We start from the raw sequence: 27,871 nt of genomic DNA on the forward strand, positions 1-27,871 counted from the left end.
AATGGACATGATTTGACCTGCTAACTGGGGAGTTTAAATGTGACTTTTGACTGATTAGATTGGGATACAGGTGCATTTAAGTTTTAATTATTTATTTATTACTTAATTTTGTTTTGGAGTAGGCTACTTTCACCCCCCCGACTACATTTTAGAAATATAGATTTACCTTCACTGCATTTATCTGTCTGGGACTGTCCTTGTAGTATTGCAAGATTTCACAATACCTAGTTTAAGCAATTTAACCCCTGAAAGCTGCCATTTGTCGTATTTAACCTTTGTTTCTTTACATATTTTCGGTGTATTTACCAGTCAGTACTTGACCTAAATGACCATTTGAATGCAGTAGGCTTTTTCTTTGTAATGGGAGTATTTTTACACTGTGGCGTTGCTATTTTAGGATTTGAGTGTGCTACTACTTCCACCCCTGTGCGGATCTGTCGGCTAAATCCAACCCAGGCACGCGCTGAAATAACGTTATTAGATGAATCATACATGCGCAATAAACGTTAATAGAGCAGGTCATCGTGTAAAAACCCAAAACAACACTAGCTGTATACTTCCCTCTGTGTCTGTACTGCACTGAGCCTGCAGCAGCACCCAGAAGTGAACAAAGCGACCCGGAAGCGGTGGTCCGACTGGAAGCAGGCAGAAAGAACATCAACCTTTTATATTATAGCTGTAGCCTTCTCGCAAGACAATATCTGCAACCGGGACACCAGGTATTTGTGCATGTATGTTCGTGTCTTCGCTACTGTGCATTTCTCTGATCGGTTATATCACCATAGATGCGTGCAATGTGCACAAAATGCAATTGCTGTCCTTTGATTCGTCCAAAAGTTGCAGAATGTGGGGGGAAAAAAGCTGCTCTAAAAGTGAAATGTGGTTAAGATGGCACAGCGTTTTTCGGGAGAAAGGACATTGTGCGCCGGGTACATTTTGACCTTAACGCGTAGCTACGGTTGTTTTAATCGGTCTGGTGTTTGGGTCGCGCCAGCATCTTGTCCGTTTCCGTGCTGTTTTTTTTTTTTTTTTTTTTTTTTTTTTTTTTTTTTTTGCAGGGCATGGTTGTTGTAGGAAGTGTCAGTTTTTTTAAGAGCTGGGGAGGCCGGGCTATTCAAACCTGCAATTCGCCGTAAACAATCATTCATGCCTTTGACATGATAAACACACCTTTGTGTCCGCGTCGGCTCGCCTCTTATCCCCGACACCCCCCTCACCACTAGATCTTCATGCTCCTAAATTTTTTGGGGTCTGCAGAATATGGCGTCCCGCCTTATAAAAATAAGGCTGCCATTTTTGTTTCTCTTTTGTCTGGAAATGTTTAAAGAAAACTGTCTGAGAATGTCTGAGTCGCACCGGGAGGGTCGATCCGCGAAACCCTCCATCGGTCGCGAGACGCTCTCAAAGGCAGCCGACATGTCCGAAAAGTCAAAGAATGGAAAGTTTTTTGTTTTTTTCATAGCGTTTATCACAACATTTAAAGCGACGTCCACTTATTTTTGGGATTTCACTCTCAGACAAAAGGAGCAGAGGGGCTAAATGTGGAAGCTAATCGGCGAATGCTCTGTCACACTGATGCCGTGTTTTATACGTGACACGATACATTGTAGGTGACATTTAATGTTTGCCCTGTGTTCACTTAAAAGTGACAGTTTGCCTCAATGTCACACTGTTGGCCTAATCTACACACTGGGTTTTATTAACATACATTTATAGCAACTCCTCACACTGTTACAATAGTCTTGACATGTTATTCAAGGTTTATGACTTATTTTAAAATTCATTCATTTTATTTTCAAGGTTAATGCAGGTCCTCATAAAACCTATACAATATCTTAAATTTTGTTATTTTGCCAAAGCATACTAGATTGTTCCACCCTTTAACTGATAATTGAGGAAGACCATGAGATGCTGATGAAAGCCAGAACAATCTAATGAGACATATTTTTGTTTTTCAAACTATGCATTTCCAAGTTCTGTTTAAATTCAATTTCAGCCTAAACTGTAGTTAAATGTATTTTTTGTTTTTTTTGAGTTAAAATGATTTGATTGATTTAAGTTCTTAAAGCCCATTAAACCCATAGCCAACATAACATTTACCTCTTTTTTTTAGGTTTACCCAACCTCCAGTTTTAATTACCTGTCTTAAGAAATGCAAAATAACCTTTTTATTTGTCCTTCGGGAAATTGGAACAAATATATATTAATACAAGCCCTTAGAAGGTATTAAAATATTAATACCTTCTATGGGGCTTCCTATTAAATATCCTCCAGTTGCTCGTTATTCTGCAACCAGTGCAGTGAAACTTGGCTCTTACATTTTTTTATTTTTGGTCTTAGAAAAGCTTTCAAAAGTTCCTCAACAAAATCTCTCCTCAGTGGATAAGTGGAGCCGTTTGAGCACCATGAATTGTAAACTGTGTGATTCAAGCGTGGAAGTGCACACAAAGCTAGATGAGAGTGCATGTGCTGGAAACTAATGAAACATATCCAGTCATTTGGTGCCAAAGGAAATGCTTCACCTTTTCCGCTGTCTGTCATTTAATAGTCTGCCAGTCTGTAACTTTAACGCACACTGCCCGTAGACCTTGTTCAGAACATTTACACATTTTGAAAAACAGTGGTTTGTATCATAAACCCGTCTCTGACTGAGCTCAACAAGTATAGATTTACTTTTGATTGTGACTAAAATACATTGTATTCATTTCAGGATGGCAGAGCCTCGATTTAACAACGCGTATTTCTGGCCGCCACCTCCATCCATGCCAGGCCAGGTAAGTCCACCCATCACATGTAATCACTGTGACATTTCCGCCTTTCATTGCCATTTGTTTCCTTGTGTGAATATCTTTTAAGCCATTCAGCACCAGTCTGTAAGTGAAGCAACCTCTCAGAGTGAGAATCCTTCACAGGTCTTTCTCGTAGATAACAAAAAAGAAGTCATGATCAAACCTGTACTGTGTGCTGGTCCGTGTTTTCTTTCCTGGGAAGTGTTTCTGGGGCGTGAATGACATTGACACACTGTGGCTGTTTTCTGTTGAGCATGACCCGTTAACCCTTTCAGCTGGATAACCTGGTGCTCATTAACAAGATCAAGGAGCAGCTGATGGCCGAGAAGATCCGACCCCTGCACCTGCCGCCTACGTCTACCCCATCCCAGCAGTCTTTGCTGCAGCCCACCTCGTCCCCGGACGGCAGCGCTCAGCACATCATGTCGCTGCCTAAGCTCCAGTCGCAGCAGGTGCAGGGCCACCACCCGCAGCAGCAGGGCTCCGGACAACCGGACATTGCTCTACACGCTCGCCCCGCCTCCAGCTCTGGGCCAGGTACAGTCTCCACTTTGTTGTTTGTAGAACTGGCAAGCATATAAAGTTTGGGTATTGGTAATGTATAAAAGGTCTATCTATATCGAAACCATTCACGGATTAAAATGCCATCGCCTGACAACTTGCAGATGGAAATATGGACGACAAGTCAGCAGTGAAGGCCAAAGGATTGTGGGAAGACTGGCACATGAGACAGCTCAGCGAGCAACAGAACCGGCTCAACCATCGCTCAGGTACTGCAGCCAGATGGTCTCTGTGGTCTGCTGACATGGGAAAATAACAGCAAGAAAATCCGCCTGGTGTTTAACAGTGTGACGGATTACACTCGATTGTCTTAGTAGATTGGGATACACAAATGCACGCAGTAAGGGTAAATGGACATACCATGTACTAACATTCAGTGTGCATACTTATGTACGCAGTGTGTCATTAGTCAGTTAGTTGAAAGGTGTTCCTTAGGCTTAATGTATGGAAATACATGGAGAGAGTGTTGTGCAGGCTGAGCAGTGCATTAGAGTATTAGGGAGTAATACGGTCTTTGGTTTTCAGACTGAAACCTGTGAAACTTGTAGCATATTTACGTACTACAAATCATAGTATTCACAGCTAACCATTTTGCAAACTCTGCTGCTGTGCTTTATGAATTTCAGTGAATTTGTTCTCCTGTTCCAGGCAGCCATTTGTTTTTTATTAATTCCTGTACAATGTAAAAATCGGTGAACAGACTTTTGAAACTTAAGATGTGTACCGCATGTAACACTGGCAAAAAGCAATACAGACTTGATGTTCCCTTCACTGTGATGCGTTCCACAACTCAAACAAGTTTTAGGAGTCTGCTAACAGATCATTATATCACACAGAAATGAATGGAAACCAATGGCTCTTTTGAATAGCATGCATTCAAAAATGTACCAAACGTGTAAATCTGTAGAACTTCCTTCAAGTCACCTGTAGTGTTAAAGCGGGTCTGCTTTTCATTTCCACAGGTCTGGCTCCTTCATCCCGACCCGACAGTCACAGCACCTCAGAGGCCCTGACCCCCACGACTCCAACCTCCAGCAGCCTGAACCGCTTGGGCGGCGCCCCCTCTATGAACATCATCTCTGGGCTGGCCAGCGGTCCTGGCATGGACCACATGAAAATCGGCGGCCTGGCCGGCCTGTTGGGCCCCCCGCCCAAGGCGCCCCGTGGACGGAAGAAGATCAAAGCTGAAAACCAGACTGGTCCTCTGCTGGTGGTGCCCTACCCTATCCTAGCTGACCAAGGCTGTCTCACTTTGGCACCCAAAGAGGGCAAAATCTACAGGTTGGTCACAGGAAGCCGCTACTCTTGTCTTGGACGTTTTTATTGCATCACAGGGGGGAGGACATTTCCTCTCAGCGCTGGCCTCGTAAAGCCAATACACAAATTGAATTGCGGTCTACAACAGATCAATAGTCATTTGCTTGTTTGGTTTTAAGTAGGCTGTAGATGATTGAGATGTGGTGCTGCTTACTGAGACATCAACATAAACCCATCTTTCACCTGATTGGATTCACTCAGTGGACTGTCAATTGATCTGTACCCCTTATTATCACCTGGAATACTTGGTTGGATACTAAACCACTACCGACTTCTTCTTTTTTAAATTAATCTACAATTAAACTCTATTCCGACTTTGGTTGGGATTCAGGGCGACTGCTTTATTCAGAATTGGTCTTGTTCTGGTTTATATGTCTTGAAAATGACAGTAGTCTTGCTATTGGGAAAGCAGTGGTTCAATACTTAAAAACATCGATGGCGTGACACTGTATAGTCTCGATGAGGCTCTATTTCTATAGCACCCTTAACTGATCACATTTATGCATTCTTGTGTCCTGTTTTTGTCACCAAGATGTAAAGTGTGCCCGCTCACCTTCCTATCAAAGTCAGAGATGCAGATGCACTCCAAGACCCACACGGAGGCCAAACCACACAAGTGTCCCCACTGCTCCAAGACGTTTGCCAACGCCTCCTACCTGTCCCAGCACCTGCGCATCCACCTGGGGATCAAACCCTACCACTGCTCCTACTGCGAAAACTCCTTCCGTCAGCTGTCACACCTGCAGCAGCACACCAGGTCGGTCCAAGCTGTGAGCACCAGGCAGGGGGAAGCCAAGCTAGTGGGGGGGGGAGGAGGAGCTACCGCTAGACCTGGGAAAATCAAATCTCAGATTACTAATAATTACAGGATAGGATTTCTGACATCTCTTTACGCTTCAGGCATATCATTTGTCTGTTATTGTACCTTAGATGCATTAACGTTGTGAACACTAGGGGTCATCTCTGATTTAAAAAGCAAACCTATTTGTTTTTAACTTTTCTGATCCGCTTCCTTTGCCACAGAATCCACACTGGCGATAGGCCTTATAAATGTGCTCACCCTGGATGTGAAAAGGCTTTTACCCAGCTGTCTAACCTCCAGGTCAGTACATGGTCACTCTACTTAAGTCTGCCACAGCAGATACTACAACAGTCACTGTTACTTTACACCGGTTCACTGCTTTTTAAAGCAGAATTAAGAGCATTTTGTCTGCGTTTCTTCCCAAAACAGTCTCACCAGAGGCAGCACAACAAAGACAAGCCGTATAAATGTCCTAACTGCTACCGTGCCTACTCCGACTCGGCATCGTTGCAGATCCACTTATCAGCGCACGCCATCAAAAACGCTAAGGCCTACTGCTGTAGCATGTGTGGCCGGGCATACACCTCAGTGAGTAAACCACAGGTTATCTGTATGTTAATTTACGTGTAAGGTTTTTCCAGTGTGCCTTCAGACGGACGGAGAAGATGATGACCTTTGATGTTACTCTGCCTCACTTCGCTGGAAACTAGCAGTTTCTTCCTTTGTGATAATTAACAATTCAACACGTTCTTGCTCGTATTCAAACTATACAGAAAAGAGGTGAATTATTATTATTTTTTTTATAATCAAAAGGGTTATTATTTTAAATGATAGTATTGATAGTAATGATAGTATACCACTCCTTATTTTGGCATACGGGGGATCTACAAAGTACCACTTCACTTGATCCTTTTACTTGTAAAACTGGGTTGTAAGGTACATATTTAATCTCTTATCCAGTCAAATCAAAATGTTTTCTACCAATCTGCAAACTACTCTCCATGCCCGACAGATTACTCTGGAGCTGAAACAATTCATTTCGTACTCAATCAACATAAAATGAATTACCTCAATCAACTGCTTTGATCATAGTATAGTTGTAATGGCATCTTTTGGGCAGGAATATCAAATATTTACTGGTTCCAGTACCTAAAATGTGAATATTTGGCTGTTTTTATTCGTCATAATAATATGAATATCTTTGAGTTTTAAATTGGACAAAAAAAAATTTGCTTGGAGCAAATACTCCTAAATAGATTAGACGAGTGCTTCACAACCAAGTGCCATCGAGGCGTAACTGTTTGCAACAACATCTTATTTTGCCAATAAGCGCACCTTCAAAAAGATGCTACTCATCTAGCAAGCAGCTTCTGTGGTGGTTGGTTGAAGTGTGAAAAGTGGTCAGTCCAAAAACATACGTTTTCTTTTGGCGTTGTTCTTCGGTCGCATGACACAACTGAAAAGCCAGCACAGCCAATGTCTTCTTCGGTGAATTAAGCTTTTAAAAGCTTTCTACTAAATGTGTCTTCAGTTGTTCTTGCTGGATCCACTGACTGCACAGATATGTATCTAGAATATTTGTGTTATTTGTGAAGGTACTCCGGGTATATTTTCATTTCAAATACAAGCAAAGAAAAGGGTCCAATATCCTTAAAATACAATGTCAGTGAGCAGTAATGCAGGAAAGAGAAGATGTCCAATCTGTTGTCCTTTAATCTTGGACTATTTGGTTTGTTTTCATGTCTTTTTGTAGGAGACCTACCTTATGAAGCACATGTCCAAACACACAGTGGTGGAGCACCTAGTGAGCCACCAGTCGCCTCAGAGGACCGAGTCGCCCAGCATCCCCATACGCATCTCCCTCATCTGAGCTCCCAGACGCTCAGCGGCAGGTCGGATTCAAAGTCTATGTTAGGCTGGAGCTTATGAGGCCCTGCACCCACCGCCATCTACATAAGGCTTACATTAGCATTATGACAGCTGACATAAGCATTCAGTGCTAGATTCAGGCTGCCTCCATCCATCTTGACACAGGCCGTCTTGTCAAAATGAGCACAGCGTTATTTTGTGAATGTAAAAATACAGCTAGATGTTGCCCCGGGAGGATCGAGTGGCAAAGAATGTCTTGCGTCAGATTTAATAAGCACTTTCGTAAGCGTCATGTAAACTGCCGGATGCATTGGCCATCAGAAATGTTTTAGTTCGATTTGTTTTTATTTTTTTCCTCTTCCATGAAATGGGTTTCAAAAATGTGCCAGATGATATTTGCCCTTATAAAGAATTGAGAAAATGTTTGCTGGGTGTATTCTGGAGACATCCAAAGATAATCTTAAAGCACTTTTAGGCCTTGTGGTTTTGGCTCAAATTGTTTCAATCTTGTTGGATGGGAAATGCCAAAGGGCATTACTTGTGGCAGCTAAGAGTCCTGTCTATGTATAAATAAACAGTCTTTTTCTATTGCTTTTTTTGTTTTTACAAAAAAAAAGTACACATTTACAGGGTCATCTAAATTTGAAGAAAGGCAATCGCTAGATGACAATTTAAACATTTAATGATTGTATTAAGAAGTTGCATTATTGACTTGGGAAGAGAAAACGAAGAGCAACCAGGAAGGGAAGAAGGATGAATGTTTTCTTTTTTTCTTTCACTCCATATTTGACATTCACTTTTACGGCACCTTTATGATCATAACATGTGATCAAAGAAAACACTGTTTGTGACATTAGATTTTCCTGAGGTCCCATCAACTTGTGCCATATATATGAACCTTGTTTAGGTTTTAAGAGAAAGCAAATCTTGCCACAGCTTGTCTGCTTTTCTCTAGTCAGTTAAGCTTTGACTATTAGAAGTATTAGGAGTTGAATGCATTGCACATGTATCCGTGCCAGCTCTAATCTACTCATCCCTTCTTTGAAACACACTTCAGCTAAAATGAATTCTCTTACCCACGGTGGTAAATTTTAAACCCAAACATTGGACCAAAATGTGAAGTTATGTACAGGCTCCTCTGACCCAGTTAAGTATTTTTTAAACCTTAATAAGCTTTACCCATTTGAAATAAACTGCAGTGCAAGTCATATTCCATAGGCCTATGTTATGAGTTTGTGTGGAGGTGATGCTTCTCCTTTTTGAATTATTTTTCTCCTTTGTATTCTTTTTATTGTACACAGTATTGTTTGTTGTATTGTTACTGTAACTTTAACCTCTGGATGGTACTAATAGAGTACCCTGTATTCTTCAGGGCACTTCAGAACAGGTGCTACGGCTAGACGTTGCGTTTGAGATGGAACGGAGAACGATGTAAAATACATATACAGTATATAGTATGTTTTCAAAAGAATAAAAAACGTATTACTCAAGCCACTGGCCTGAAAACAGACATTTACGCCAACAACAGACCCTGCCTCTTCAACTTAATCTCTCTTTTGAGATAATGGGAAAATGTACATGTTGCTGTACTGTAAAACATGTTACTCATTTATAGTACCTATTTTTTAGTTTTCATAAACATGCTCCGTTTGGGTTTTGTAAAAGTTTATGTATGAACTTACTGTAATTATTTTAGTCTACCCATATGTTATTAATATTCATGTTTTATATCAGTTATCTACATGTAAGCCTTAACTGTTTTATCATCCCATTTCCATTAATCTGTATTGTGTTCTGCAGTATTCAGTCGTGTAAACATTTTAATTTCCTTCCTTCCGCATGGAGTTCCTGAGCTGTAATCTGTACGATAGCTGTTTAACCCATGTTCTCTATGAAAAGATATTGCGTAGATTTATTACACTTTTTCCTGTCTTGCATTGTGGTTTCATATACAGTTTCTAGACAACTAAATATGCACAGCCAAGACTGAGAAGTTAAACTAAGGTTATCAATGTTTAAAAAAGGAAAACAAGCTTTGTATCTTTACCTTGTTTAATAAACAGACTGTTATAAATTCATCACTGATCGCTTGTTTTTTACTGAAAACTGTACCTGCTGACATGTGGTGAGGAAACAAACATTACGCTGATTTATTCACTTTTATTTATGAAAATATTTGTTTAAAAAAGTATTTACATGGATGCAACACAAGTCAAAGTTTCTTGTCGATTAGATAACTGTTGCAAATAGGCTTTTGTTATTTGACGTGTTCACGCAGCAGCAGGATAAAGTTCAACACTTCATGATTTCAGGCACATTGTAGACAAAATACAGCACGCTTTCCACACTGTACAATACTATTATTTACACTAAATAGTACTAGTTCATGTGTATTTATTTCCCACACATCTCTTCGTAAAAGGGTGTAACTACTTTCTGAATGAGCGTCCCTGGAGGAAACTATTGAGGTTGACCAATTATTTAAAAAAAATAAAAATAATTCTGACATTTGGCTGTTTTAAAATTACAAACTAAGAAGCAAATTGTAAATACTGGAGTGGCTACACGTCACATGCAATAGGCAAGCGAGTGCACAATATCAACGTTATATACTGTATGACATGAGTAAAAATGCGCTAAGATTTCTGACACAGTAAAACCATAGACATACAACACCATTGGCATTTTTTCACTGAAAACACTGCCAGGATTAAACTCAACTCAGAAAAATACGTACCATTGACATACTGCTACATTTTCCACTACAGTTTACAAACTAAACACGAGTAAAACTTCTCATAAAGTGCTCAGTTTAAACTAGTCTCACTCAAACCTCCCTCATGGAATGTCTTTTAGACATTCACTGTGCTAGTGTGAAGTACATTGTCTTATCTTGTACCATTACATTAAAAAAATAAATCATCTTTTTCATAAGCCAACACAAGGCTTTGAAGCATTCTGATGTGCCACGTGTATAGCTTCCAAATTAAATCTTCCATCACGTTCGCTTTCCTTCTACATATGCCATAAAAATTGACACTTGCACAGGCTTTTTTTAAATAATACCACCAAATGTAAATTCTGAATCTGGATCAAAAAAAAGTGCTGGCAAGCCGAACAACAATCAGCTTTGCAATACAAAAGAGATATCACCCTGAGCAGAGCTCCAGTGGGAGCTCCCATTTCATTATTACTGCCTTAAAACAAGGATTATTTATTATCCTCGATGTTTTCACTCCTTTATTCTGACTTTCGTCTCCAGTGGAAGTGGCGGATGCTTTAGTACAACCCAGGACATTGACTTCTAGCACATGTCCTCGCTGGTAGCTCGCTGTTGAAGACACCTACCACCGCTCACACCCGGTCACTGTTATAAGAGCTCCCCTCTGTGCCTGTGGTGTCTGGAAGAACTAACGGTGAGGTGAGGTTCAGGTAGCTCTGCTCTGACGGTTGGTGTGTGGAGACAGACGCTCGAGTGCCGTCCGCCGCCGCGCGATCGGACACCTTCACGCGGCAGATTGCATCAAGGATCTCGAGTGGGTCACACGAACCGGACGTCAGACTGGCAACACAAACGTAGAGAGAATTGGCAGAAAATGCACATACGTACAAGCATCCACCGATATGTAAACCTATCGATGTGCGACATGACGAGAAAATTAAGTTAAGAATTCTTTGATGAGCTTAACAAAGTTGTCGATTACTTAAGCTGCAGCACAAATTACAAATGTCAATCAACAATCATAACAAAACAATTAGTGGTCTCAAACCCACCTTACCTCAGCGTAGATGTATGCAGGAAGCTATCACAGAGACTGTCAGAGGGGAGCGCTTTCTTGGCATTCTGTTGGGCATTTGCAACATTTATGATCATTTAAAAAAAAAAAAAAAAATACAATTAAAGAAGCCACACGTCACTCAGCTGTGATGTAAAGCATTATAAAACAATATATAAAACCTGTGGATTTTGTGTGGCATGTCCCATTAAGGCATACAGATGTGTATGGCGTTACCTCCAGGCTGTAGGATGATTGGACGTTCCTCAGGGCGCGCTCTAAGGAACTGACTTGGTTGGAGAGCTTCAGGATTCGATCCTGAAGTTGTCTGTTTTCCACTTCTAAGATGTTGACCCTGGAACACAGATTAGTGTTCACACTCACTCACAAAAACAAGTCACCCAATGTGGCTTTCATGTCCTCGCCAACACATGGAGGTTAATGACAGTTTTGGTTGACAATGAAAAGTGTAAAACCCATGAATCTTTAGCCTTTGCTTTAGTAGTTTTCCTTGACAATAATCTTTAAAGTCTTTGTTGAGAAAGGTCCCAATCTACAACTGTACCAATAAAATAATTCAGTCAAGTTAACATATGTTCAGCAATCTGATATCCAATCACAACACCTAATTTGCCCCTTGAAAAGAAACAGCGGCAGGTATGAGTGTAAAAAGTTATTAGTCAGTGTGATTCATTAAGATACCTGTGTTGGACGGTGGAGGCGGTCCTCATGCCTTTGCTGCCCATTTCCTCTGCCTCGCTCATCTTCCGCAACAGTTCCCTTTTCTCCTCCAAGAGCTTCTCATTTTCCTCCGTCACTGTATGGATCCTGTCCTTCTCCTGAAGCCACCGGGGAGAAATAAACAAAAACAGGGATACTTTAGAAAAGATTTGTCTGGCAAGTAGAGGAACTCTGACAGCGTTCTGCGTCATGTATGTGTGTGTGTGTGTGTGTGAGACCTTGTCTGAGAGGCTGGAGGCCATCACCAGGTCGTTCTCCAGTTTCTGGATGTTGCGATCCCTCTGGGCAGTCTCCTTGAGATACTCCTGCTTGGCTTTACGCAGCCTGATCTTGTGCTGACTCTGCTTTTCGTTGTACTTTCTGGTTGGTGGAGCAGAAGAAAATTGACCTCAGGCAAAGCAACTACTTCTCCAAGTGTTGTAATTACTGATAACGCTTTAACCTTGTTCAGCTGATCAGAAAGTACATGGTAATGTGTTAGCCAGGGTACCAGAGTTCATTATATTTCAATGTAAATACCTATATTCATGCGTGTGTGGGCGTCTCACCTGCCGTGTGCGTCCAGTTGGAGGAGAACTTGCTGCAGCTCCTCCTGCAGTCTCTCACACTCCAGCTGACTGGCCATCATGTCCTCCTGCAGTCTGTGGCTTGACTTCTGGCTGTCTCTTGCCTGAGGGAAACATATAAATACATAAAAGATAAACATGGTCAGCAGTTTAATGTGAGGACTGTGTATACTGACTTTGTAAAGATAAAAAGATAAAAGTCAAGTAGATTTGAAAAATCCTGATAACACATTTCTACAATCAAAAAAAAAAAAAAGATTCTATCCCACTTGTGGGAATTTACTGGGTGCAGCTACTGACTGAACTCTTGAGACCGCTCAAGATTTGAAGTGGAGATAAAGCAACAGGGCTGGTAGGCGGTACACAAATTGTTTTGGGTATTAGCCGAAAAAACTCCCACTTTATATTACACTTCTATTAATTGAAGTTGTGCTAAGGAAATACAGAAAGGCAAACTCTTTAGTCAATGAGTCACAAGAAGAATAAAATAAAATCAAAGAGATGATGAATAACACAAGTTAGAATCCTACATTGAAAAGCTGAGTAGAGGCTGAGAACAACATTTGATATAAATTGTGAATCACGTTTGATCAAAACTTTTGTTGTGATGTGAAACAGACATTAAGACTGGCGTCTCTGGTGTCCAAAACCCTGCAGTACCAATAACATCTGCCGAGCTGTTGTACACTGTTCCTTACCTCCTCTCTGGCCTTGCTAAGCTCCGCCTCCAGGATGTTCAGACGGGTGACCAGCTGCTGGGCACGGTGGCTGAGCTCTGTATTTGTCCGAGTCATGGAGGCCTCTTTCAGCCTCAGGGAGCGCACCTGCTGCTGCAGCTCCTCGTCACGCTGCTCTAACAGCTTCCTGAGATAGAAATGGAAGAAAAGATGGATAGAAGGATGAGCAACAAAAAGGAGTGCCTTGCAATGCTGGCAATGGCACTATTACTACTACTGGGACCAAGTCACTGGACAGCGTCAGCAGCACCGCAATTTGTGCAACCTGGTGATGTGCTCCTCCTGCTGCTGGGCTCTCAGAGCCAACAAGGCGTCAGACAGATCCCTGCTGTCCCTCTCCAGGCGGCTGCTCTCTCCGGCCCGGGCTTCCTCCACGCGCAGCTGGTGCTGGACGCTCTTAAGCTGCAGCTGCAGCTCCAACACCTGTCATTCCAACAGAGCCACAGGCTTCACTCAGTGTGACACACAGATACCATGAGCTGCCAACCTCCCATCATTTCCAGAGTACCAGAGTCCTGAAGGTGTTTGACACAAATAGTCTATAACGTTGGTGAACAACTCAGAGACGGAGCTACGCCACGTGAAGTACAACACATCTCTACTAAATTAATGTCCCAAGGTTTCTTAACCTCAACAAGAGAAGAAAAACTAAGGAGTCAAATCCTCTGGTGTCTCTGTCACAAAGCCTAAAATTGGCAACCTATTGTCGCAAAGCTGATCACCAAATAGCGCCATTACCTCCGGGTTAACCAACCTAACTAGTTGGGATTTGTTAAAAAAGCACCAGATTCGACACCAGATGAGATGAAAGCTCTGACCTTCCTGTCAGCAGCAATGAGCCGTGCCCTCTCGGCCTGCAGGTCCTCCTGCAGACCGGTGGTGGTGCTGAGGTTTGTAGAGTTGCGTGCCAGTTCCAACTCCAGTTCCCTGATCTTCTGCTGCTGCCGTTCACACTCAGCAGCTTGTGTGCGGACACTCTGCTCCACCTGGACCAGCTTGGTCTGGACCTGGTTCAGCTCTGCACAAAGCTGAAGGAAGCATGTGAAGCACCAGAGCATGAGCCCAAAACAGATGCTTAACACCAACGTAACAGCTATTCGGACAATTACAGCTTTTTGTATGGCACCTTTTTTACAAGTTAAGTTACAGTTTCACATTTGCTCATGGTGATTATCATTTTACAGGGAGATGACTGGGTAACGAAGAGATCGATTAAGATGGCGATTATGTAATAAATGTCAGAGGCATGCAGGAAATTCCAACCGCGCTGTACTTAAATACCAACTTTGAGTTTTTCCTGGTCCAGCAGGGTGTTGTGTCTCTTCAGGTCTGTGTTTTTCTCCTTCTCGTAGCGCAGCTCTCTCTCTGCTGAGGTGAACAGGCTATGGGTCCTCTGCAGGTCCTGCTTCATCTGTTTAGCCTCCTCTGCCTTCTGGCTCAGCACCGAGTCCTGGGACTGAAGAGGGAATTGTTGGGATGTGTTTAACCGTAAGGGAGGACAGATAAATAAAGGCTAAGCTAAGCTTGTTTTGTGGCTGCTGTGAACCACCAAGCCAATCCCAAGTGCCCTCGATTTAAATGAATGAAAAGTTAAATTCTGTAAAAAGCATGATGTAGCACTGGAATTGGGTGACCTAAAGTTTTAGTTTTTAATCATCAGCATTTATTATTAATATTAAAGAGAGGAAGAATGCCAGAAATGCTCAAATTGCTGCTGCCTGGGCCAAAGTAAAGCAATACGAAGACAATTATGTAATAAAGTGAAACTCAGAAATACTGAATACAAGGAGACCGTGATTACTATAGATTTTAAAATTGAACTGCAGAAACAGCATGGCTATCTGGGCATGTTACAGGTGAGTTATGATCATACCTTGACCCGAGCTTCCAGTGCCAGTTGGTGCTGAGAGGCCAGCTGCTGCTCCTCCCCCAGCTTGGTCTGCAGATGATTCAGCTCCTGCTTCACACATGAAAGCTACAAAGAAAACACACACATATACAGTATGCATGATACATGATTCTGGCAGAGGAAATTCCCTCTCTGCTCGCTTTCCTCTACAAGCAGGTCAAAGGTTAGGATCAGCTTTAGTACTCAAGCTGGTGGGAAATAGTGTCTCACTCAAGGACATAAAAACTGGACAGCTGCACGTTGAACTAAGGCTGTAATGTTGAAAGACATCCTCTCCACTCTAACCTGTTACCTCAATTACTGAGCTTCTAAATAATCAATACAGATGGAGCTTTTTACAAACCAATTTAAAACTACCAAAGGACATTTAATCCAGTTACCTCCAGCTGGTACAAAACGCAGCTGCTCGGCTTTTAACAAAAACTAGAAGATCATAACAGCCCTGTTTTAGTCTCTATTCACTGGTTACCAGGCAGGTTTAGATCTGACTTAAAGATTTTACTGATCACCTTTAAAGCACTTTTCCTCAGGCAGGACTCTGCTGACAGTTCCTGAGTCCCAGCTCAAGACTAAAGGTGACCGGGCTTTTGCGGTCAAGGGCCCTCAGCTCTGGAACTATAGCTGCATGAGTGTCTGAGGCTTGCAGAATCATTGGCTTCTTTGATATCACTTCCCTAAACTGATCTTTTCAGTAAAGCCTTTTATTTATTTTAACACACCATTGTATCTTCAACATGTCTTATTTGTGTATTTGCCAGATTTGAGTCCTGAAATGTTTTCATCCTGGTTCGAACATGTCAAGCACTTTGTAAATTCGTTTTGAAAAGCACATAAAGCATACTTTAAATGTATATTATTATTATTACCTGATCCAACCACTCCTCCTTGGTCCTCTCCACTGGACTAAGCCTAGATTCTATATGAGCTGGGTGCTGTTCAGGCTTCTGGCTGCTAGTAAGTGCTTCCTTCGTTGAGGAGAGTTGCTCTTGATGCCACTCGAGCTGCTCTGTGAGGCGCTGCATCTCAAGCTCCAGTCTCTCTCTTTGCCCCTCAGCTGTCAGCTTCTCCTGGACACTGGAGCTCAGCTTGGCCTGGAGCTCGGCAGTCTGCAGCCGCTCAGATACCATCTCGTCCCTGGAACATATGCAAAGTTATGCAAAAACTGAGTAAGCTCCGGTGTGTCATGGCCGGTCACAGGATAGGACTGGCCATTGTACATGATAGAAGTACCTCAGGGCATTGTGTGTCGTCTGGAGGCTGCTGAGTTCAGCAGTTAGCCGGTCAGCCTGCACCTGCAGCTGGTCAACCTGAAGCCTGCTTTGCTTCTTGTCCTCCTGGGCTCGGTTGCTGTCCTTGTAGCGCTCCAACTCGTTGCCGAGCCGGCTGTGGGCACGCTCCATCTGGGCCACCTGTCAGGCAGAGAGGCAAAGACGGGAAAGTAGTCAGAAACTCATTTTAGTGGTGTAAATGTGGAATTGATGCTGTAAATTGACATATTTTAATGTTGTCAAGTTAATTTTCTTTTACTTCCTCGATTCAATAATCATTTATCCCTATCGCAGAGCAGGCAGACTTGTAAAATCAACAAACCTTCTCCTCCAGAACTGCTTTTTCCCCCTTGACTTGGGTTAGGCTCTTGATGAGTGTTTTCCCTTGTTGGCATTCTGTCTGAAGGCTCTTGACATCAAGTCTCAGCTTCTTCAGCTCTCGCTCACCTATCTGCAAAGCCTTTAATGTAGAGAGTGAGGGATTTTAATAACGTATCTGTGTGGCTTGTAACTCTAGACTTTGTACTGAAGGACTAAATCTCCTGAGCTGAAAATTTCACATATTTGTGTAGCTGTGGTGTTATTGCTTTCTGTCAGACAAAGCATTGGCTATGTGTGGTTTTTTTTACCTCCTTGTCTTTTTTGAGGGCGGCCTGGGCAGCACTGAGGTCCACCTCCAGCTGTTTCCTCCAGTCCTTCTCCTCAGTCAGACGAGCCTCTAGAAGAGCCAGTCTGTCCTGGCTGCTGTCCCGTAGGTGCTTCACACATGGTGTCAGGGGAACACAAAGCATCTTATAGGTTGCACTGAGTCACAGAATCTGCAGGCTGATGCTTAAAGTTTAGGCTCATTCCTCCTTTTCACATTTAAATTTCTCTGCATGTCAATGTGAGAGGAAAGTATTGTAAGAATTTGACTGTACAGTAAAACCAGTTTCCATTTTATTCAATTTGAGTCGAAATTACAGTGACGTCTATTGTCCTGTTGCTGCTTAAATTTCCAAAAAAAAAACAATTAAATAATTACACCTCTTCGTGCTCTATTCAAATCTGTGTAGTTGAGCTCATCACAAGCCGTAGTGTTCTTGCTGTGTTAACAAACCACTGTGAAATGAGCACAGAGGAAACATATATGATATATATACACAACAAATATACATGATATTCAAAAGTGAGTAATGTCTTACCAGCTGCAAGTAGGACTCAGTGGTTTTGACCTCCTCACCATTCTTCAACATTATTTCATGGACCTCCTGCTTCTTCAACTCTGCCTCCAGGGCCTTGATCTGCATTGATCAGTTAAGATTATTACTCATCCATTAGGGAGATGACCGTTTCCAAGACAGGTGCTAGACTAAATTATACTGGATGAGTTCTTATAGTCAAGGACAGGCATTAGTGAATGTCTGAGACACCAGCTTTCTTCACCATCTCAGGTGAAATGTCTTAAAACTCACATTTAGTATGTTTAGTAAATAATCCATCAATCTTCTGTTTGATTGAGAGAATGTATTTTTAGTGCTGCTTATTACCCTCCTGTGTAGTCCCTCTAGTTCTCCCTCGTGGCGATGCCTCGTCCCCTTGCTGGCATTCTGGGCCTCCCCTAGCAGAGCCTCCAGCTCTTCATTCCTCTCCCCCAGCTCTTCCAGATCCTTGCGTAGCCTCTGGAGTTGCCGTTGCAGATCCCTCATTTGAATAAGCCTGTCTTCTACCGCCTCATGACACCTGACAGAGAACGATGGTGATGATTTTAAGTCGGAAAAAGCAGGTGGGATAGTCTCAAAGAATGCCAACATTCATTTATCACACTGTCAACCACTGTTGAGCTGCTGTAACAACTGTATTTGCCTGGTGTGGGATAAATAAAGATGAAAAATGAATGTATTTACCGTTTGTGAATGTAATCCTCGTCTTGTGTTGAAGAGCCAGACAGATTGTTTTGTTGTTCACTGCTTATGCATTTGTCCTTTTGATCGTCTTTGGTCACAACATGTTGGTCTGCGTCATTTATTGCCAACTGGACAAACACAACACCAAACAATGGCAAGCTGCTGCAACAACAGTAGAAGTTTTCAATTCAATGAAGAAAATGAGTGAAATACCAACCTGGTCCAGGAGTTTTTTATTTTCAGACTCTAAAGTGCGGACTCTCTCCCTCAGAGCTCTGTTCTCAACGTCTAGCGTGTCATTCTGCTCTTTGGCTCGCTGCAGCTTCATCATATCTGTGAAAAGACAAAAAATGTCATCTTGTTTTGACTTTTCAAACCATATTATACAATGTTACACATATACGGTATAAAGTAACTATGATGATAATACCTATAGAACACTGTGGTTACAAAGGGAAGGAGATCAATTTGATCACGAAAGTTGTTTGAAAGTTGCTCAGCACGTTAAAAATGTGCTTATTCAGTCCGTAAAGTGAACCGCATGAAGCATTTTAACTAACTAATGGAACATTCTGTTGGGACTAGTGTTACATTAGTGACTTTTTGCATCTGTCTGGTTATGCGAGACTGTTTTCTTGCCAAATGTCGTGCAAAACCATGGATGCATTTGGTAGCTGCTATAAGATTTGACTCAGTAAACTGAAATATTCAGCCAAACCACTACAGTATGAGGGAAAGGGATACCAATATAATCAGACGTTTTCCTCCAGCCTAATATGAATATAAGGGGAATAATACAATGCCCTGTTCAAGTGTGCAAGCCAATGGAGGGGGATATACAGTATAAAAGTAATAGTAGGTAAATCAACTTCCTAATCAGGTAGCATTTGCACTAGTAACCTGTAGCAAAATGAATTGCATTTAAAAAAACCTAAATATGAAAAATGAAAAAAGTGTGTTGAAGCATCATATATTTTCCTTTTCTGAAGCACAAACAGAACAGTAATGTCCAAACAATATCCAACCAACCAGAATTTTAGAATAATAAAACAAAATCTCCAAACTATGTGTCTGGCGTTAACGTCACACACTGAATGGCAGTTTTTAAGTTCACACCCAAGTCTGTCTCACCACAGTGTTTCAGTTTCTCCACTTCCTTCCTCAGGTTCTCTACTTCTTGGACCGTTCCTTGAAGCTCAGATCCTGAGATTATAAGCATATTTTTTATTCTATAAAGCCAAGAATATGTGTTCTTCTCATTCATGACTTTTATAACATTTCTTTTCATATGCTGTTAATGAAGTCCTGCAGATTGCTAGAACACACTAGTTCCACATTAGAAATTAGCCTGACAACAAAAAATATTGACATATGAGTGGGGCAAGACATAAGAAGCTGCTTTATATGGACGTAAAAAGATTTTAAAAGGTCAGAGGCAGCCAGCTGGGTAGACCAGAGACTGCAGCTGCATTTGAACATCTGCATGTTTTTTCCAACCACCTAATTCAGCAACAGTGTGCAAAACAAAATACAAAACTTTAGTGTATAGTCTCAAGAAACATCACATCAAAATCTAACCCAGACTCACAATTCTTTGAGGGATACATACTGCAAGTCTTGCAACATACCATTTTGGTCGAGGTTGTTGTTTTTGGCGGCATCCAGCTCGTTGGTGAGTCTGCGAATATCCTGATGAGCCATCGCCAGCCTCCTAGACGCCTCTTCAAGGTCCCGCTCCAGCCGCTGCCGCTCATTTCGCTCCTGGGAAATCTGCTCACCGTGGGCCTGATGCAAGAGAACAAAGCACGGACGGTAAGAGTGGGAGGAATGCAACAGGAAAGAAGATTGGTAGTTCGGCTGGAGATGCAAGTGTCCCAACATGCTGCTGTAAGAGACATGCACTCAGAGGCTGAGATGCATCGTCACCACAGGCCTGGTAAGGAGTGAGGGCAATGAGTTATTCTCTTATACGTCAACATTCTCCTGCGCAGACACACCAGTGGGACAAAAAGTACACATGCTGTTACCTGTGACATGCCATTACTGTTCCACCCACTCCGAGCACTCGTCAGTTGTTAGAAAATTACATTCACAGACGCGTTACTGAGACAAGCGATGTCGTCCGCATCTCATTGGTCATGCAGGTATCGAAGCACATTGTCAGCGTGGAACGCATTTCAAAATGTAGCAACACTTTGAAACAAGCCTGCGATGCCCTCTTTATCACAACGTCAGTGTTAGTTACTTAGTTAGTACTGTATATGCGGTGAGGGGGAAACCTACAGGGGTAATATTGTGTTTGCTCTGACCAGACCTGCGCAGCCCAAAGAGCTTCTTCCATGGACTCTGGGTTGAACACTGCTGAGAGGAGAGACCCATGTGTGCAGAATCACAACAGACACTACATAACTATCACGTGGTAGCCCTGTCCTTTAACTGGAAACAAAATATTGTTCTTTTCTTCACAATTTGAATTCAAGCTAAAGTTATACAGACCTGTAACACAGCCAAGGCACAATGGCGGTCACCTCACCTTCGTCAGGTTATCTTTGGTATCCTCCCTCTGCTGCCTTAGCTCTTCTCCCATCGTGTTGCGAATGTGCTCCTGTCCAAAAGTCACCGAAAGACACTCACTTAACCACGTTTATATGGTCTCTGTATCTGCCCTGGATAACCATTACATTGATATTCTGAGGAAACTGAACAGTTCTGATGTACGTAGGTGGGTGTTTTACCTGGTCGACAGTGAGGCTCTGACTTTCCAGTCTCCTCTCAGCCGCCTCCAGCCTCTCCAGAAGTGTGGTCCTCTCCACCAGCAAGTAAGCCACCTGCTCGCTGGGGCTGCTCAAGCTCATCTCCCCGAGGTCCTCCAGAGCCAACATCTCTGCCAGCTCCTTGCTCTGAATCTCTGGAAGAAAGGGTTTGTTCACTGGTTAGAGGTTAGTGAAACATCATTGCAGACAAGACAGAATAACAACTAAATAATGCACAAGTTTGCCATATGGCAGAAGATTTAACACAAACACAAGTAAAAATCCAACTCAGATAGCAGATCCTTTAATATATTCACAGGCACAATTTTAGAAACTGTAAACTACGGTGTGTTTGAAAATATCCATCTCAGGGGCTCTGGAGAGCCAGGCAAGGCTACAAGTCAAAAGGAAAGAATGCCAACATTCTATATTATATAGTATTATATATATATTGAATTCACCTTGATGATGTGTGATCTGGTTAAGCTGTTGTCGCAAGTGATCATTGTCTCTCTCATAGTCTGAAGTCACACACTCTCGCTCTTCCAGCATCCCTCGAATATGTTCAACATAGCTTTCCACCTGACAGACAAAAATCAAACTGCTGACAGGAACTGACAGACCATTTTGAGCAATTGGCAAAAGGTATGATAGACTGGAAGCTTGGGAGCTTTCCATCATACGCATGAAACACCCGGTGTTCACCTCCTTCATTTCACTGGCCTGCTGGGTACGTACGGTCTGCAGCTCTTGGGTGGCTGACTCAAGTGTTGCCTCCTTGGCAAGCAGCTGCTGCCACAGGTGGCGCTGCTGCTCCTCCACACTGGCCCCTGGGGGCAAGCCATCCTCCTGAAGCCGCATAGAAATCTGGTCCAGCTCTGTCCTCACCTGAGAAACCCAGAGGAGGAGCTGAAGGTTTTGTGACCGGATATCATATCTATCACATACGCGTTGAACTGTTATGTTCAGCTGCAGCTGGTAAAATGTTGGAAAATAAAGGAAATCCCTCTCAGTACTGTGGGGAATCAAGAAGCACCCACAAATTAGGCTCGTCAGTGAATGAGTGTTATTGGGTACCCTGCATGTCATAGCAGTTATAACATGATAATATACTTCAACTCAAGTGTCATGAAGCTGATACAATTTCAAAGCTACATATGCAAAAATGTCCTTAACGTTTATGCTTTATGCGGTTGTATAGTGCTACAGGTTGCTTTTTAATATGTGACACACTATGACAACTGCAGCACAATGAGCTAAATAGTCGTACTTTTGCACTTGTGAATTACTTACTTTTGCCAAAACAATTATCCAGCAAACTAACCTGCAAGCAATAGCATTAACAACAGTGTTCAACATCAAGGTGGTCAGTCTCGCTGAAAGCTGATCCGGTGCGTGTAACACACAGCAGAAGGACATCACAACATCAGAGTGGCATGCCAGCTCTAAACACCTGTTGCTGAATTCAATACTGTAGGTTGCAGGGCTTGTAACCTGAGCAGCGCCCCCCCCCAATGCAGCATTCAAACTACTCCTGGAGCGGTCCCTGCTCCAACAACATGCAACATATTGCTAGGTATCGGGTCTCGTGTGCCTGTTGTACTTAAACATCACAGAAACTGGTATATGATCTTGCCTTCGTGGGACAAATGGCTTAAAGATCAGACATCAACTACAACCACCTGGCTATGGGTGCAAGATGTATACACTACAACAGCCACTTTTGCATCTTTCATTTTTACAGTAACTTATTCTTGTTAAATTGCCGGTAGACAAAAAAGCATCAGAGATCAACAAAACAGAAGCTTTGTGCCGGTGTTGAACACTGGAACAAAGCTACTCAACAGTGACTGCCACCATGTTATCTGTAAGCAAATGAACAGCTGTGAACGTTACCTCATGATCCATGGTCAGACATTAACTTTGATGAAGCAGCATCTGTGAATGATGAAGTTCTGATCCCAAACAACAATTTAGCCGACGTGGTATCCAATAGAACACAAGTCGGTTTGAAATGATGCAGCAAAGAACAGCAAATCTTCAAACTTCATCACTTCCATTGTTCTTGCAGTTCATCCATGACAACGGCTCTTGTCCTGGAGCGCCCCTGCAGAACACGAGATACTTTTAAACAATGCTTTCAGGTCATGTTGAGACTTGCAGTCACACGTTTAGAGATGAGACAGTCTCTAGTTTAGACACAGGCACACTTCAGTTTAACAGCCGAGTTATATTGCATCACCTGAGGCTATGCAAAGCGTCATGATGATTAGCTGTTTGATCTACTGCAGCCAATGTAATCAGGAGGAATGTAACAATATGGGTGACACTTCTATCATCGAAGCTTGCGCTTGCAGTTGCATTTGCATGTTGCATTTTGCATTTAGCAACACAATTTGTACTTCCATGCAATGTGCACGGTGTCGCTGCAGTAAGTATCGAGTCCCCCCCTCATGTGGAGTTTAAAATCTTTGCTTTCCAGCTACCCATTCTTCCCAAAATGTCTGACGAGGAGGAGCAAACGAGGGTTTGTGCAGAACAACAGCCACTTGCATTCCTTTTGGCCACGCAAGCTCACTTGTCCTAAAGATATGGTTAACGCTAACTTATATTAGCATATTTGCTGACCACGTCGTGCTACGATAGGCTGGTAAATAACCAGCACCGGCACCTGTGATCACCCGCAGCCCTGCGTAATTAGTTAAAGTTAGTTTCAAAGTTACAATTGGTTTAGTTTACGTTCAGCTAACGCTAGCTCGCTAACGGTAGCCATAGCTTTATCCAGTGACCGCTTGGCAGCAGCGGGTGAAGGCTGCGAGGGTTTCGTTGTGATAACTGAAGGCTGCTGCTTCAACGGTGACTTATTTGCATTGGACAGCCTGAGTATGCAAGGTGCCGTCATAGTTAGTACTCACCGTTCAAAAGGTAAAGGGGACCAGAAAGCCAAGTACCGAGGACAGGCGTGGCGAAGTGAATTGGCTTCTACGAGCACCTAGGCAACGGACCGTACCATTGAAATGATGCAGGGTGACAATCGGCCAGGAAAGTTGCAAGCAACCAAATGGTAGTGTTCGTTTTGGTTTAGAAAGAGATATTCCGGGAATATTGTTGTTTTAAATGACAGTTTTGCAATTTGGTGCAAGTCCAAACACTAAGGAGTTCTAACAGAGATAGGGTTGACCCGGGTCTTGACCTGGACCCTATGCATGGACCTTATGGCAATTAAACAATCTTCAAAATTGGTTTCGTCCGTGGCAACCAGGGAGTAATCCAAAAGAGATACATCTTTACCAATATCATGCTTTATTCACTGTGTTCAGTGACAGTTAATGGACATCGATTTTGATGAAGTATGCCCATATAGAGCCTTATGAATCCATGGATGTAAACACCAGGGGGCGACTAACAAACGTTAGTCTTTTTCTATAGGGAGGTGACATATCAGATGTTAATGTAATGAATTTTGTCATGATTTTACCACCAATCACCTAATAATATTTAGAAAGTATTTATTTATAGACTCAATGGAGGGATACTGGCATTCACATAAACTTTTTCAAGTACATCCTTCTTACTCTTTCCCTTTTTAACAAAGATGAAAATGCACAATTGGTGTTTTGAAACTTCATGTTGTTTTGCTGTGGCCTCCACTGACCTTACTACATAAACTAAGGCATGTGTACATGGTATCCCTCACCCAGATGTTTGCTGGGTGACCAGTGCACTCTCAATACTCATTATGTTCTGGTTTAGAAATGTGTTATGTTGCAGCTGTGTGTTTATTTTTCATATTTGCCCCAACAAGACGAGTCGTGAATGGATGTGACATGGTAGAATGATCATCATGCCAAAAAACATTCCAAGTGGACTGTTTACAGAGGAGGGATTTTCCTGTGGTTTTGTGTGCCTCCACTGCCCATGGGTGGGTCTCGTTTGAGACTTTCTTTGGAGGGTGATGTTGTGCTGAGCGATTACAACGCACAGCAAAAGAGAGCTCTGTTCTGCACAGAGGAAATGGGCGTGCTCCTTGGAAAGTTTGGATGGAGTCACTGTAAAAATAAGGGGGTGTGGTATGGCTGGAAAGGAGAAGACCACCAAGAGGGACAGAACGTTGTAATAGAGTGGTGAAGCTGATGCTACGCAGCTCCTGAGACCTGATTCAGAGAGACAAGCAACACACAGAGTAAGTAGATGGATGCTTGAGTTTTCATATGATTTCAGTTCAGAGCTTGTTAAATCGTGGTTCCAGTTGATTTTAAAACAAAGATGTCGTTACAGGGATTCTTCACGTCTTCTAAGAAGTTCTAAAAGTAACCGGAAGCAAAATAAATCATGCTTTTTATTATCACACATTTTGTGTGCCATTGCTTATTTTGATAATAAATCGTACTCATTGTATCTGTGTCATTGGTGCATTTTATTTGATTCTTGCACTAACATTTCTTTCATAACCATTGGCTTTGTTTTTAACCCATTTAATGTTTAACTTTCATTGACTTTCATGTGATGGATGCAATCTAGTGTAATGACATAATGTTACAGTGTTGTGACTCCAACGCCCACCCCCAAATGGACCCCTCCTACAGATAACGATCTATACAGACAATATTTGTCTTTTATCTCTCTGTCTTTTTCTCTCTCGCTGCATGTCTCCTTATTGTGAACTGAAATTATTTTCACTACAGCTTTGATAGCCTCTGAAGTGTTCACTTGTACTCTGGGCTTACTACTATATATAGGTGCAAATGCCAAAAAGCTTTGTAAAATCATAATCTTTCCTCAAACTACAATTCAGCTTTAATGAAATCCAAATGTAAGATGAATTACAGACTGTATACCCTATATATGCAGTTACAAAAACAGCCATTCAGAGGGGTAGAGAGATTAATTGGGTGAATATTTTGGTGCCGTTTAGATTTCAATAGGCCCTCCCAGGTTCTCTGTGGTTTGCTGTGCGATGGCGACACACAGCCCAGTCAAAGAGGGGTTTCAGAAATAACTCATTGCGCTCTGTTTTGAAGCGTGGTCTTACGCAACACAGAGTAAGCTCTGTTCAGCTACTCAGATTTTCCTTTTTTTTTTTCCAAGGCAAAACAAGAAAGTTCCCGAACACTGATTTTCACTGTGGAACCTACAAACACGTGAAATTGGTCGCACGCTATTTCCTTGCTAACTGTTATGTTGGATGCAATTGCTCAGGAAGCCTATATTTAAACAGTTTTGTTTGTTTTTGGCAGGGAGTTGAAAATGGCCTACCTGCTTATGTTTGTGACCCTGCTGCATCTCATCACACTGGCAATTCTCTTCATTGCAACTATGGAGAAGGTAGTAGTCATATTTAGAACAATCATGCCCAACATATTCAGCTGCATGTGCAACATATCCAGCTGTATCTATCATGTCTAATCTCTCTTTAAAGTCCTGGTGGGTGTGGGATGGCATGGAGAACTCCGACCTATGGTACAACTGTAGGTTTGACAACTTCACAGGAACCTGGTTGTGTGCATCCTCCAGAGAAACTGGTAAGCAACAATGTCTTTTTCATTCCCTCTACATATGAACATGTCCCTCCAAAAGGTAAACACTGAGATCTAAGACTGTTTTTTAGATGTCAGAATGTTTTCTTTTTCTCAGAGTGGCTTAAGGCAATACAGGTTCTGATGGTTCTCTCAGTGGTCTTCTCCTCCGTCTCCTTCTTGGTGTTCCTGGGTCAACTGTTCACCATGTCGAAGGGTGGACTCTTCTACTTCACTGGGCTGTGTCAAGTCTTTGCAGGTAACAGTGGAGTGAAACAATGTCCTGCAAACATGTCTCAGTATGATGATACCATTTGAAAAAGGCTTGCTCTGATAAATCTACTAAATAAGCTACATTTTGGCATCTAAATTTTAGGTTATTTATATAATGGTATCCTTGAGTACAGTGGCTTTAGTTTACTCTTAGAGATGGCTAAATTGGTACAAACCTGTGTAATATTGTAGATCAGGTATACATCTGATTTGTCTACATCTCTATTTTTTAAGTCTATATTGAAGGAGTCAAGCAAACACCGACACAGATTTTGCGTTGCTTGCAGATATTAACGTTTCTGTGACACTGCCGGAAGTAAAAGTTAGTATGTTGTGATGTATTCATGTTGTTTTGCCCAACAGGTGGTTGTTGCTGTCACTCTATTGTATATGCCATTAATCATATAGGTAAATGAAATGAATCAGGTTAACTAAAACAAACTTCTTCTTTTTTCTAGGGCTATCCACCTTTTCTGCAGCTCTCATTTACACATTACACAATAAGGAAATCCTTCAGGACTCCAGAGAACTGACATCTGGACACTTTGGCTACTGCTTCATCCTGGCCTGGGTGTGTGTCCCATTGTTGCTGTGTAGCGGGGTCATATACATCCACTTGCGTAAGAAAGAGTGACCAGAAAAGGGAAAACAAAAACAAAAAAATGTTTTTTTAAAGGCGCAAAAAAAAAAAAAAAATGAATTGACTTGTTGTTAATCAGAAATGTTTCTTTTGCAGGAGTCACAAATGCCTATATGATCATTGCTCAGGCTTTGGTTGATCTGATCATGTTTTTATGGCCTACATGTATTTTTTTTTCCTTTTGCAAACATTGATTCCTCAATATCAATCCAATATATAATGCTCAGCTTCTTTTTTACTGTAAGAGGTTTTGTTGTCCTGTGTTGACCAAGGAAGGTAAATACCAAAGCAGTGTTAAGTATTTTTTAATAGTGTTGTAGCTCTTATTAGGCATTTTAATTACTTTTAATTTCACGCATGAAGAGAAAGCTGAAAATATGTATATTTTTGTACCTAAAGCTGAATATGTTCAGCAGCTGTTTGAAATAAATATCACACAAAGAATGAAAGTGTGCAAGTCTGTTGTTG

At 42.1% G+C, this 27,871-nt stretch overlaps 3 protein-coding genes across 9 annotated transcripts; 2 read left to right on the plus strand and 1 right to left on the minus strand.

Moving 5' to 3' along the window:
- Nucleotides 1-527: 527 nt before the first annotated feature.
- znf362b (zinc finger protein 362b) lies at nt 528-8,854 on the plus strand. 2 transcript variants are annotated; one of them, XM_031845023.1, is made up of 9 exons: nt 528-731; nt 2,711-2,774; nt 3,065-3,326; nt 3,455-3,559; nt 4,313-4,631; nt 5,200-5,424; nt 5,691-5,769; nt 5,899-6,057; nt 7,223-8,854. In XM_031845023.1, coding segments are annotated over exons 1-9 (1,332 nt in total). In that variant the 5' UTR covers nt 528-729; the 3' UTR covers nt 7,340-8,854. The 2 variants fall into 2 exon arrangements, with proteins under 2 accessions (XP_031700883.1, XP_031700884.1); XM_031845024.1 differs by having other exon boundaries at nt 529-719.
- Nucleotides 8,855-9,275: 421 nt separating this feature from the next.
- ccdc30 (coiled-coil domain containing 30) lies at nt 9,276-23,987 on the minus strand. 6 transcript variants are annotated; one of them, XM_031845021.1, is made up of 27 exons: nt 23,890-23,987; nt 22,871-23,081; nt 21,436-21,862; nt 20,957-21,129; nt 20,755-20,826; nt 20,505-20,579; nt 19,850-20,006; nt 19,353-19,424; nt 18,439-18,554; nt 18,222-18,349; nt 17,865-18,057; nt 17,520-17,618; nt 16,965-17,093; nt 16,658-16,795; nt 16,298-16,476; nt 15,934-16,201; nt 15,032-15,133; nt 14,444-14,614; nt 13,977-14,186; nt 13,424-13,581; nt 13,120-13,285; nt 12,404-12,525; nt 12,074-12,215; nt 11,817-11,953; nt 11,352-11,469; nt 11,118-11,182; nt 9,276-10,900 (listed from the first exon to the last, which is right to left on the minus strand). In XM_031845021.1, exons 2-27 carry the CDS (start codon nt 22,880-22,882, stop codon nt 10,693-10,695), a joined length of 3,837 nt encoding a protein of 1,278 aa, XP_031700881.1. In that variant the 5' UTR covers nt 22,883-23,081; nt 23,890-23,987; the 3' UTR covers nt 9,276-10,692. The 6 variants fall into 6 exon arrangements, with proteins under 6 accessions (XP_031700881.1, XP_031700880.1, XP_031700879.1 ...); XM_031845020.1 differs by having other exon boundaries at nt 21,436-21,556; nt 21,713-23,081; XM_031845019.1 differs by having other exon boundaries at nt 21,436-21,556; nt 21,680-23,081.
- Nucleotides 23,988-24,524: 537 nt separating this feature from the next.
- On the plus strand, nt 24,525-27,835 carry emp3b (epithelial membrane protein 3b (MAM blood group)). The gene is made up of 5 exons (XM_031845551.1): nt 24,525-25,157; nt 26,212-26,299; nt 26,394-26,496; nt 26,609-26,749; nt 27,222-27,835. Exons 2-5 carry the CDS (start codon nt 26,222-26,224, stop codon nt 27,395-27,397), a joined length of 498 nt encoding a protein of 165 aa, XP_031701411.1. The 5' UTR covers nt 24,525-25,157; nt 26,212-26,221; the 3' UTR covers nt 27,398-27,835.
- The last annotated feature ends 36 nt before the right edge of the window (nt 27,836-27,871 follow it).

This window comes from Anarrhichthys ocellatus, unplaced genomic scaffold (genome assembly GCF_004355925.1).
Source record: "Anarrhichthys ocellatus isolate YVR2014 unplaced genomic scaffold, GSC_Weel_1.0 scaffold5, whole genome shotgun sequence".
Taxonomy (NCBI): domain Eukaryota; kingdom Metazoa; phylum Chordata; class Actinopteri; order Perciformes; family Anarhichadidae; genus Anarrhichthys; species Anarrhichthys ocellatus.

Coding starts and splice junctions, on each gene's coding strand:
- ccdc30 (XM_031845017.1), bottom strand. CDS start 22,063: ATGACATGCAGGGTACCCAATAACACTCATTCACTGACGAGCCTAATT. Junction 15,134..15,933: donor AGGAGGAGTGGTTGGATCAG/GTAATAATAATA, acceptor TTTTCTTTGTAG/CTTTCATGTGTGAAGCAGGA. Junction 11,470..11,816: donor GCCTCCACCGTCCAACACAG/GTATCTTAATGA, acceptor TCTGTGTTCCAG/GGTCAACATCTTAGAAGTGG.
- znf362b (XM_031845023.1), top strand. Junction 3,560..4,312: donor CCGGCTCAACCATCGCTCAG/GTACTGCAGCCA, acceptor TCATTTCCACAG/GTCTGGCTCCTTCATCCCGA. Junction 5,770..5,898: donor CCCAGCTGTCTAACCTCCAG/GTCAGTACATGG, acceptor TTCCCAAAACAG/TCTCACCAGAGGCAGCACAA.
- emp3b (XM_031845551.1), top strand. CDS start 26,222: ATGGCCTACCTGCTTATGTTTGTGACCCTGCTGCATCTCATCACACTG. Junction 26,300..26,393: donor TCATTGCAACTATGGAGAAG/GTAGTAGTCATA, acceptor CTCTCTTTAAAG/TCCTGGTGGGTGTGGGATGG. Junction 26,497..26,608: donor TGCATCCTCCAGAGAAACTG/GTAAGCAACAAT, acceptor TCTTTTTCTCAG/AGTGGCTTAAGGCAATACAG.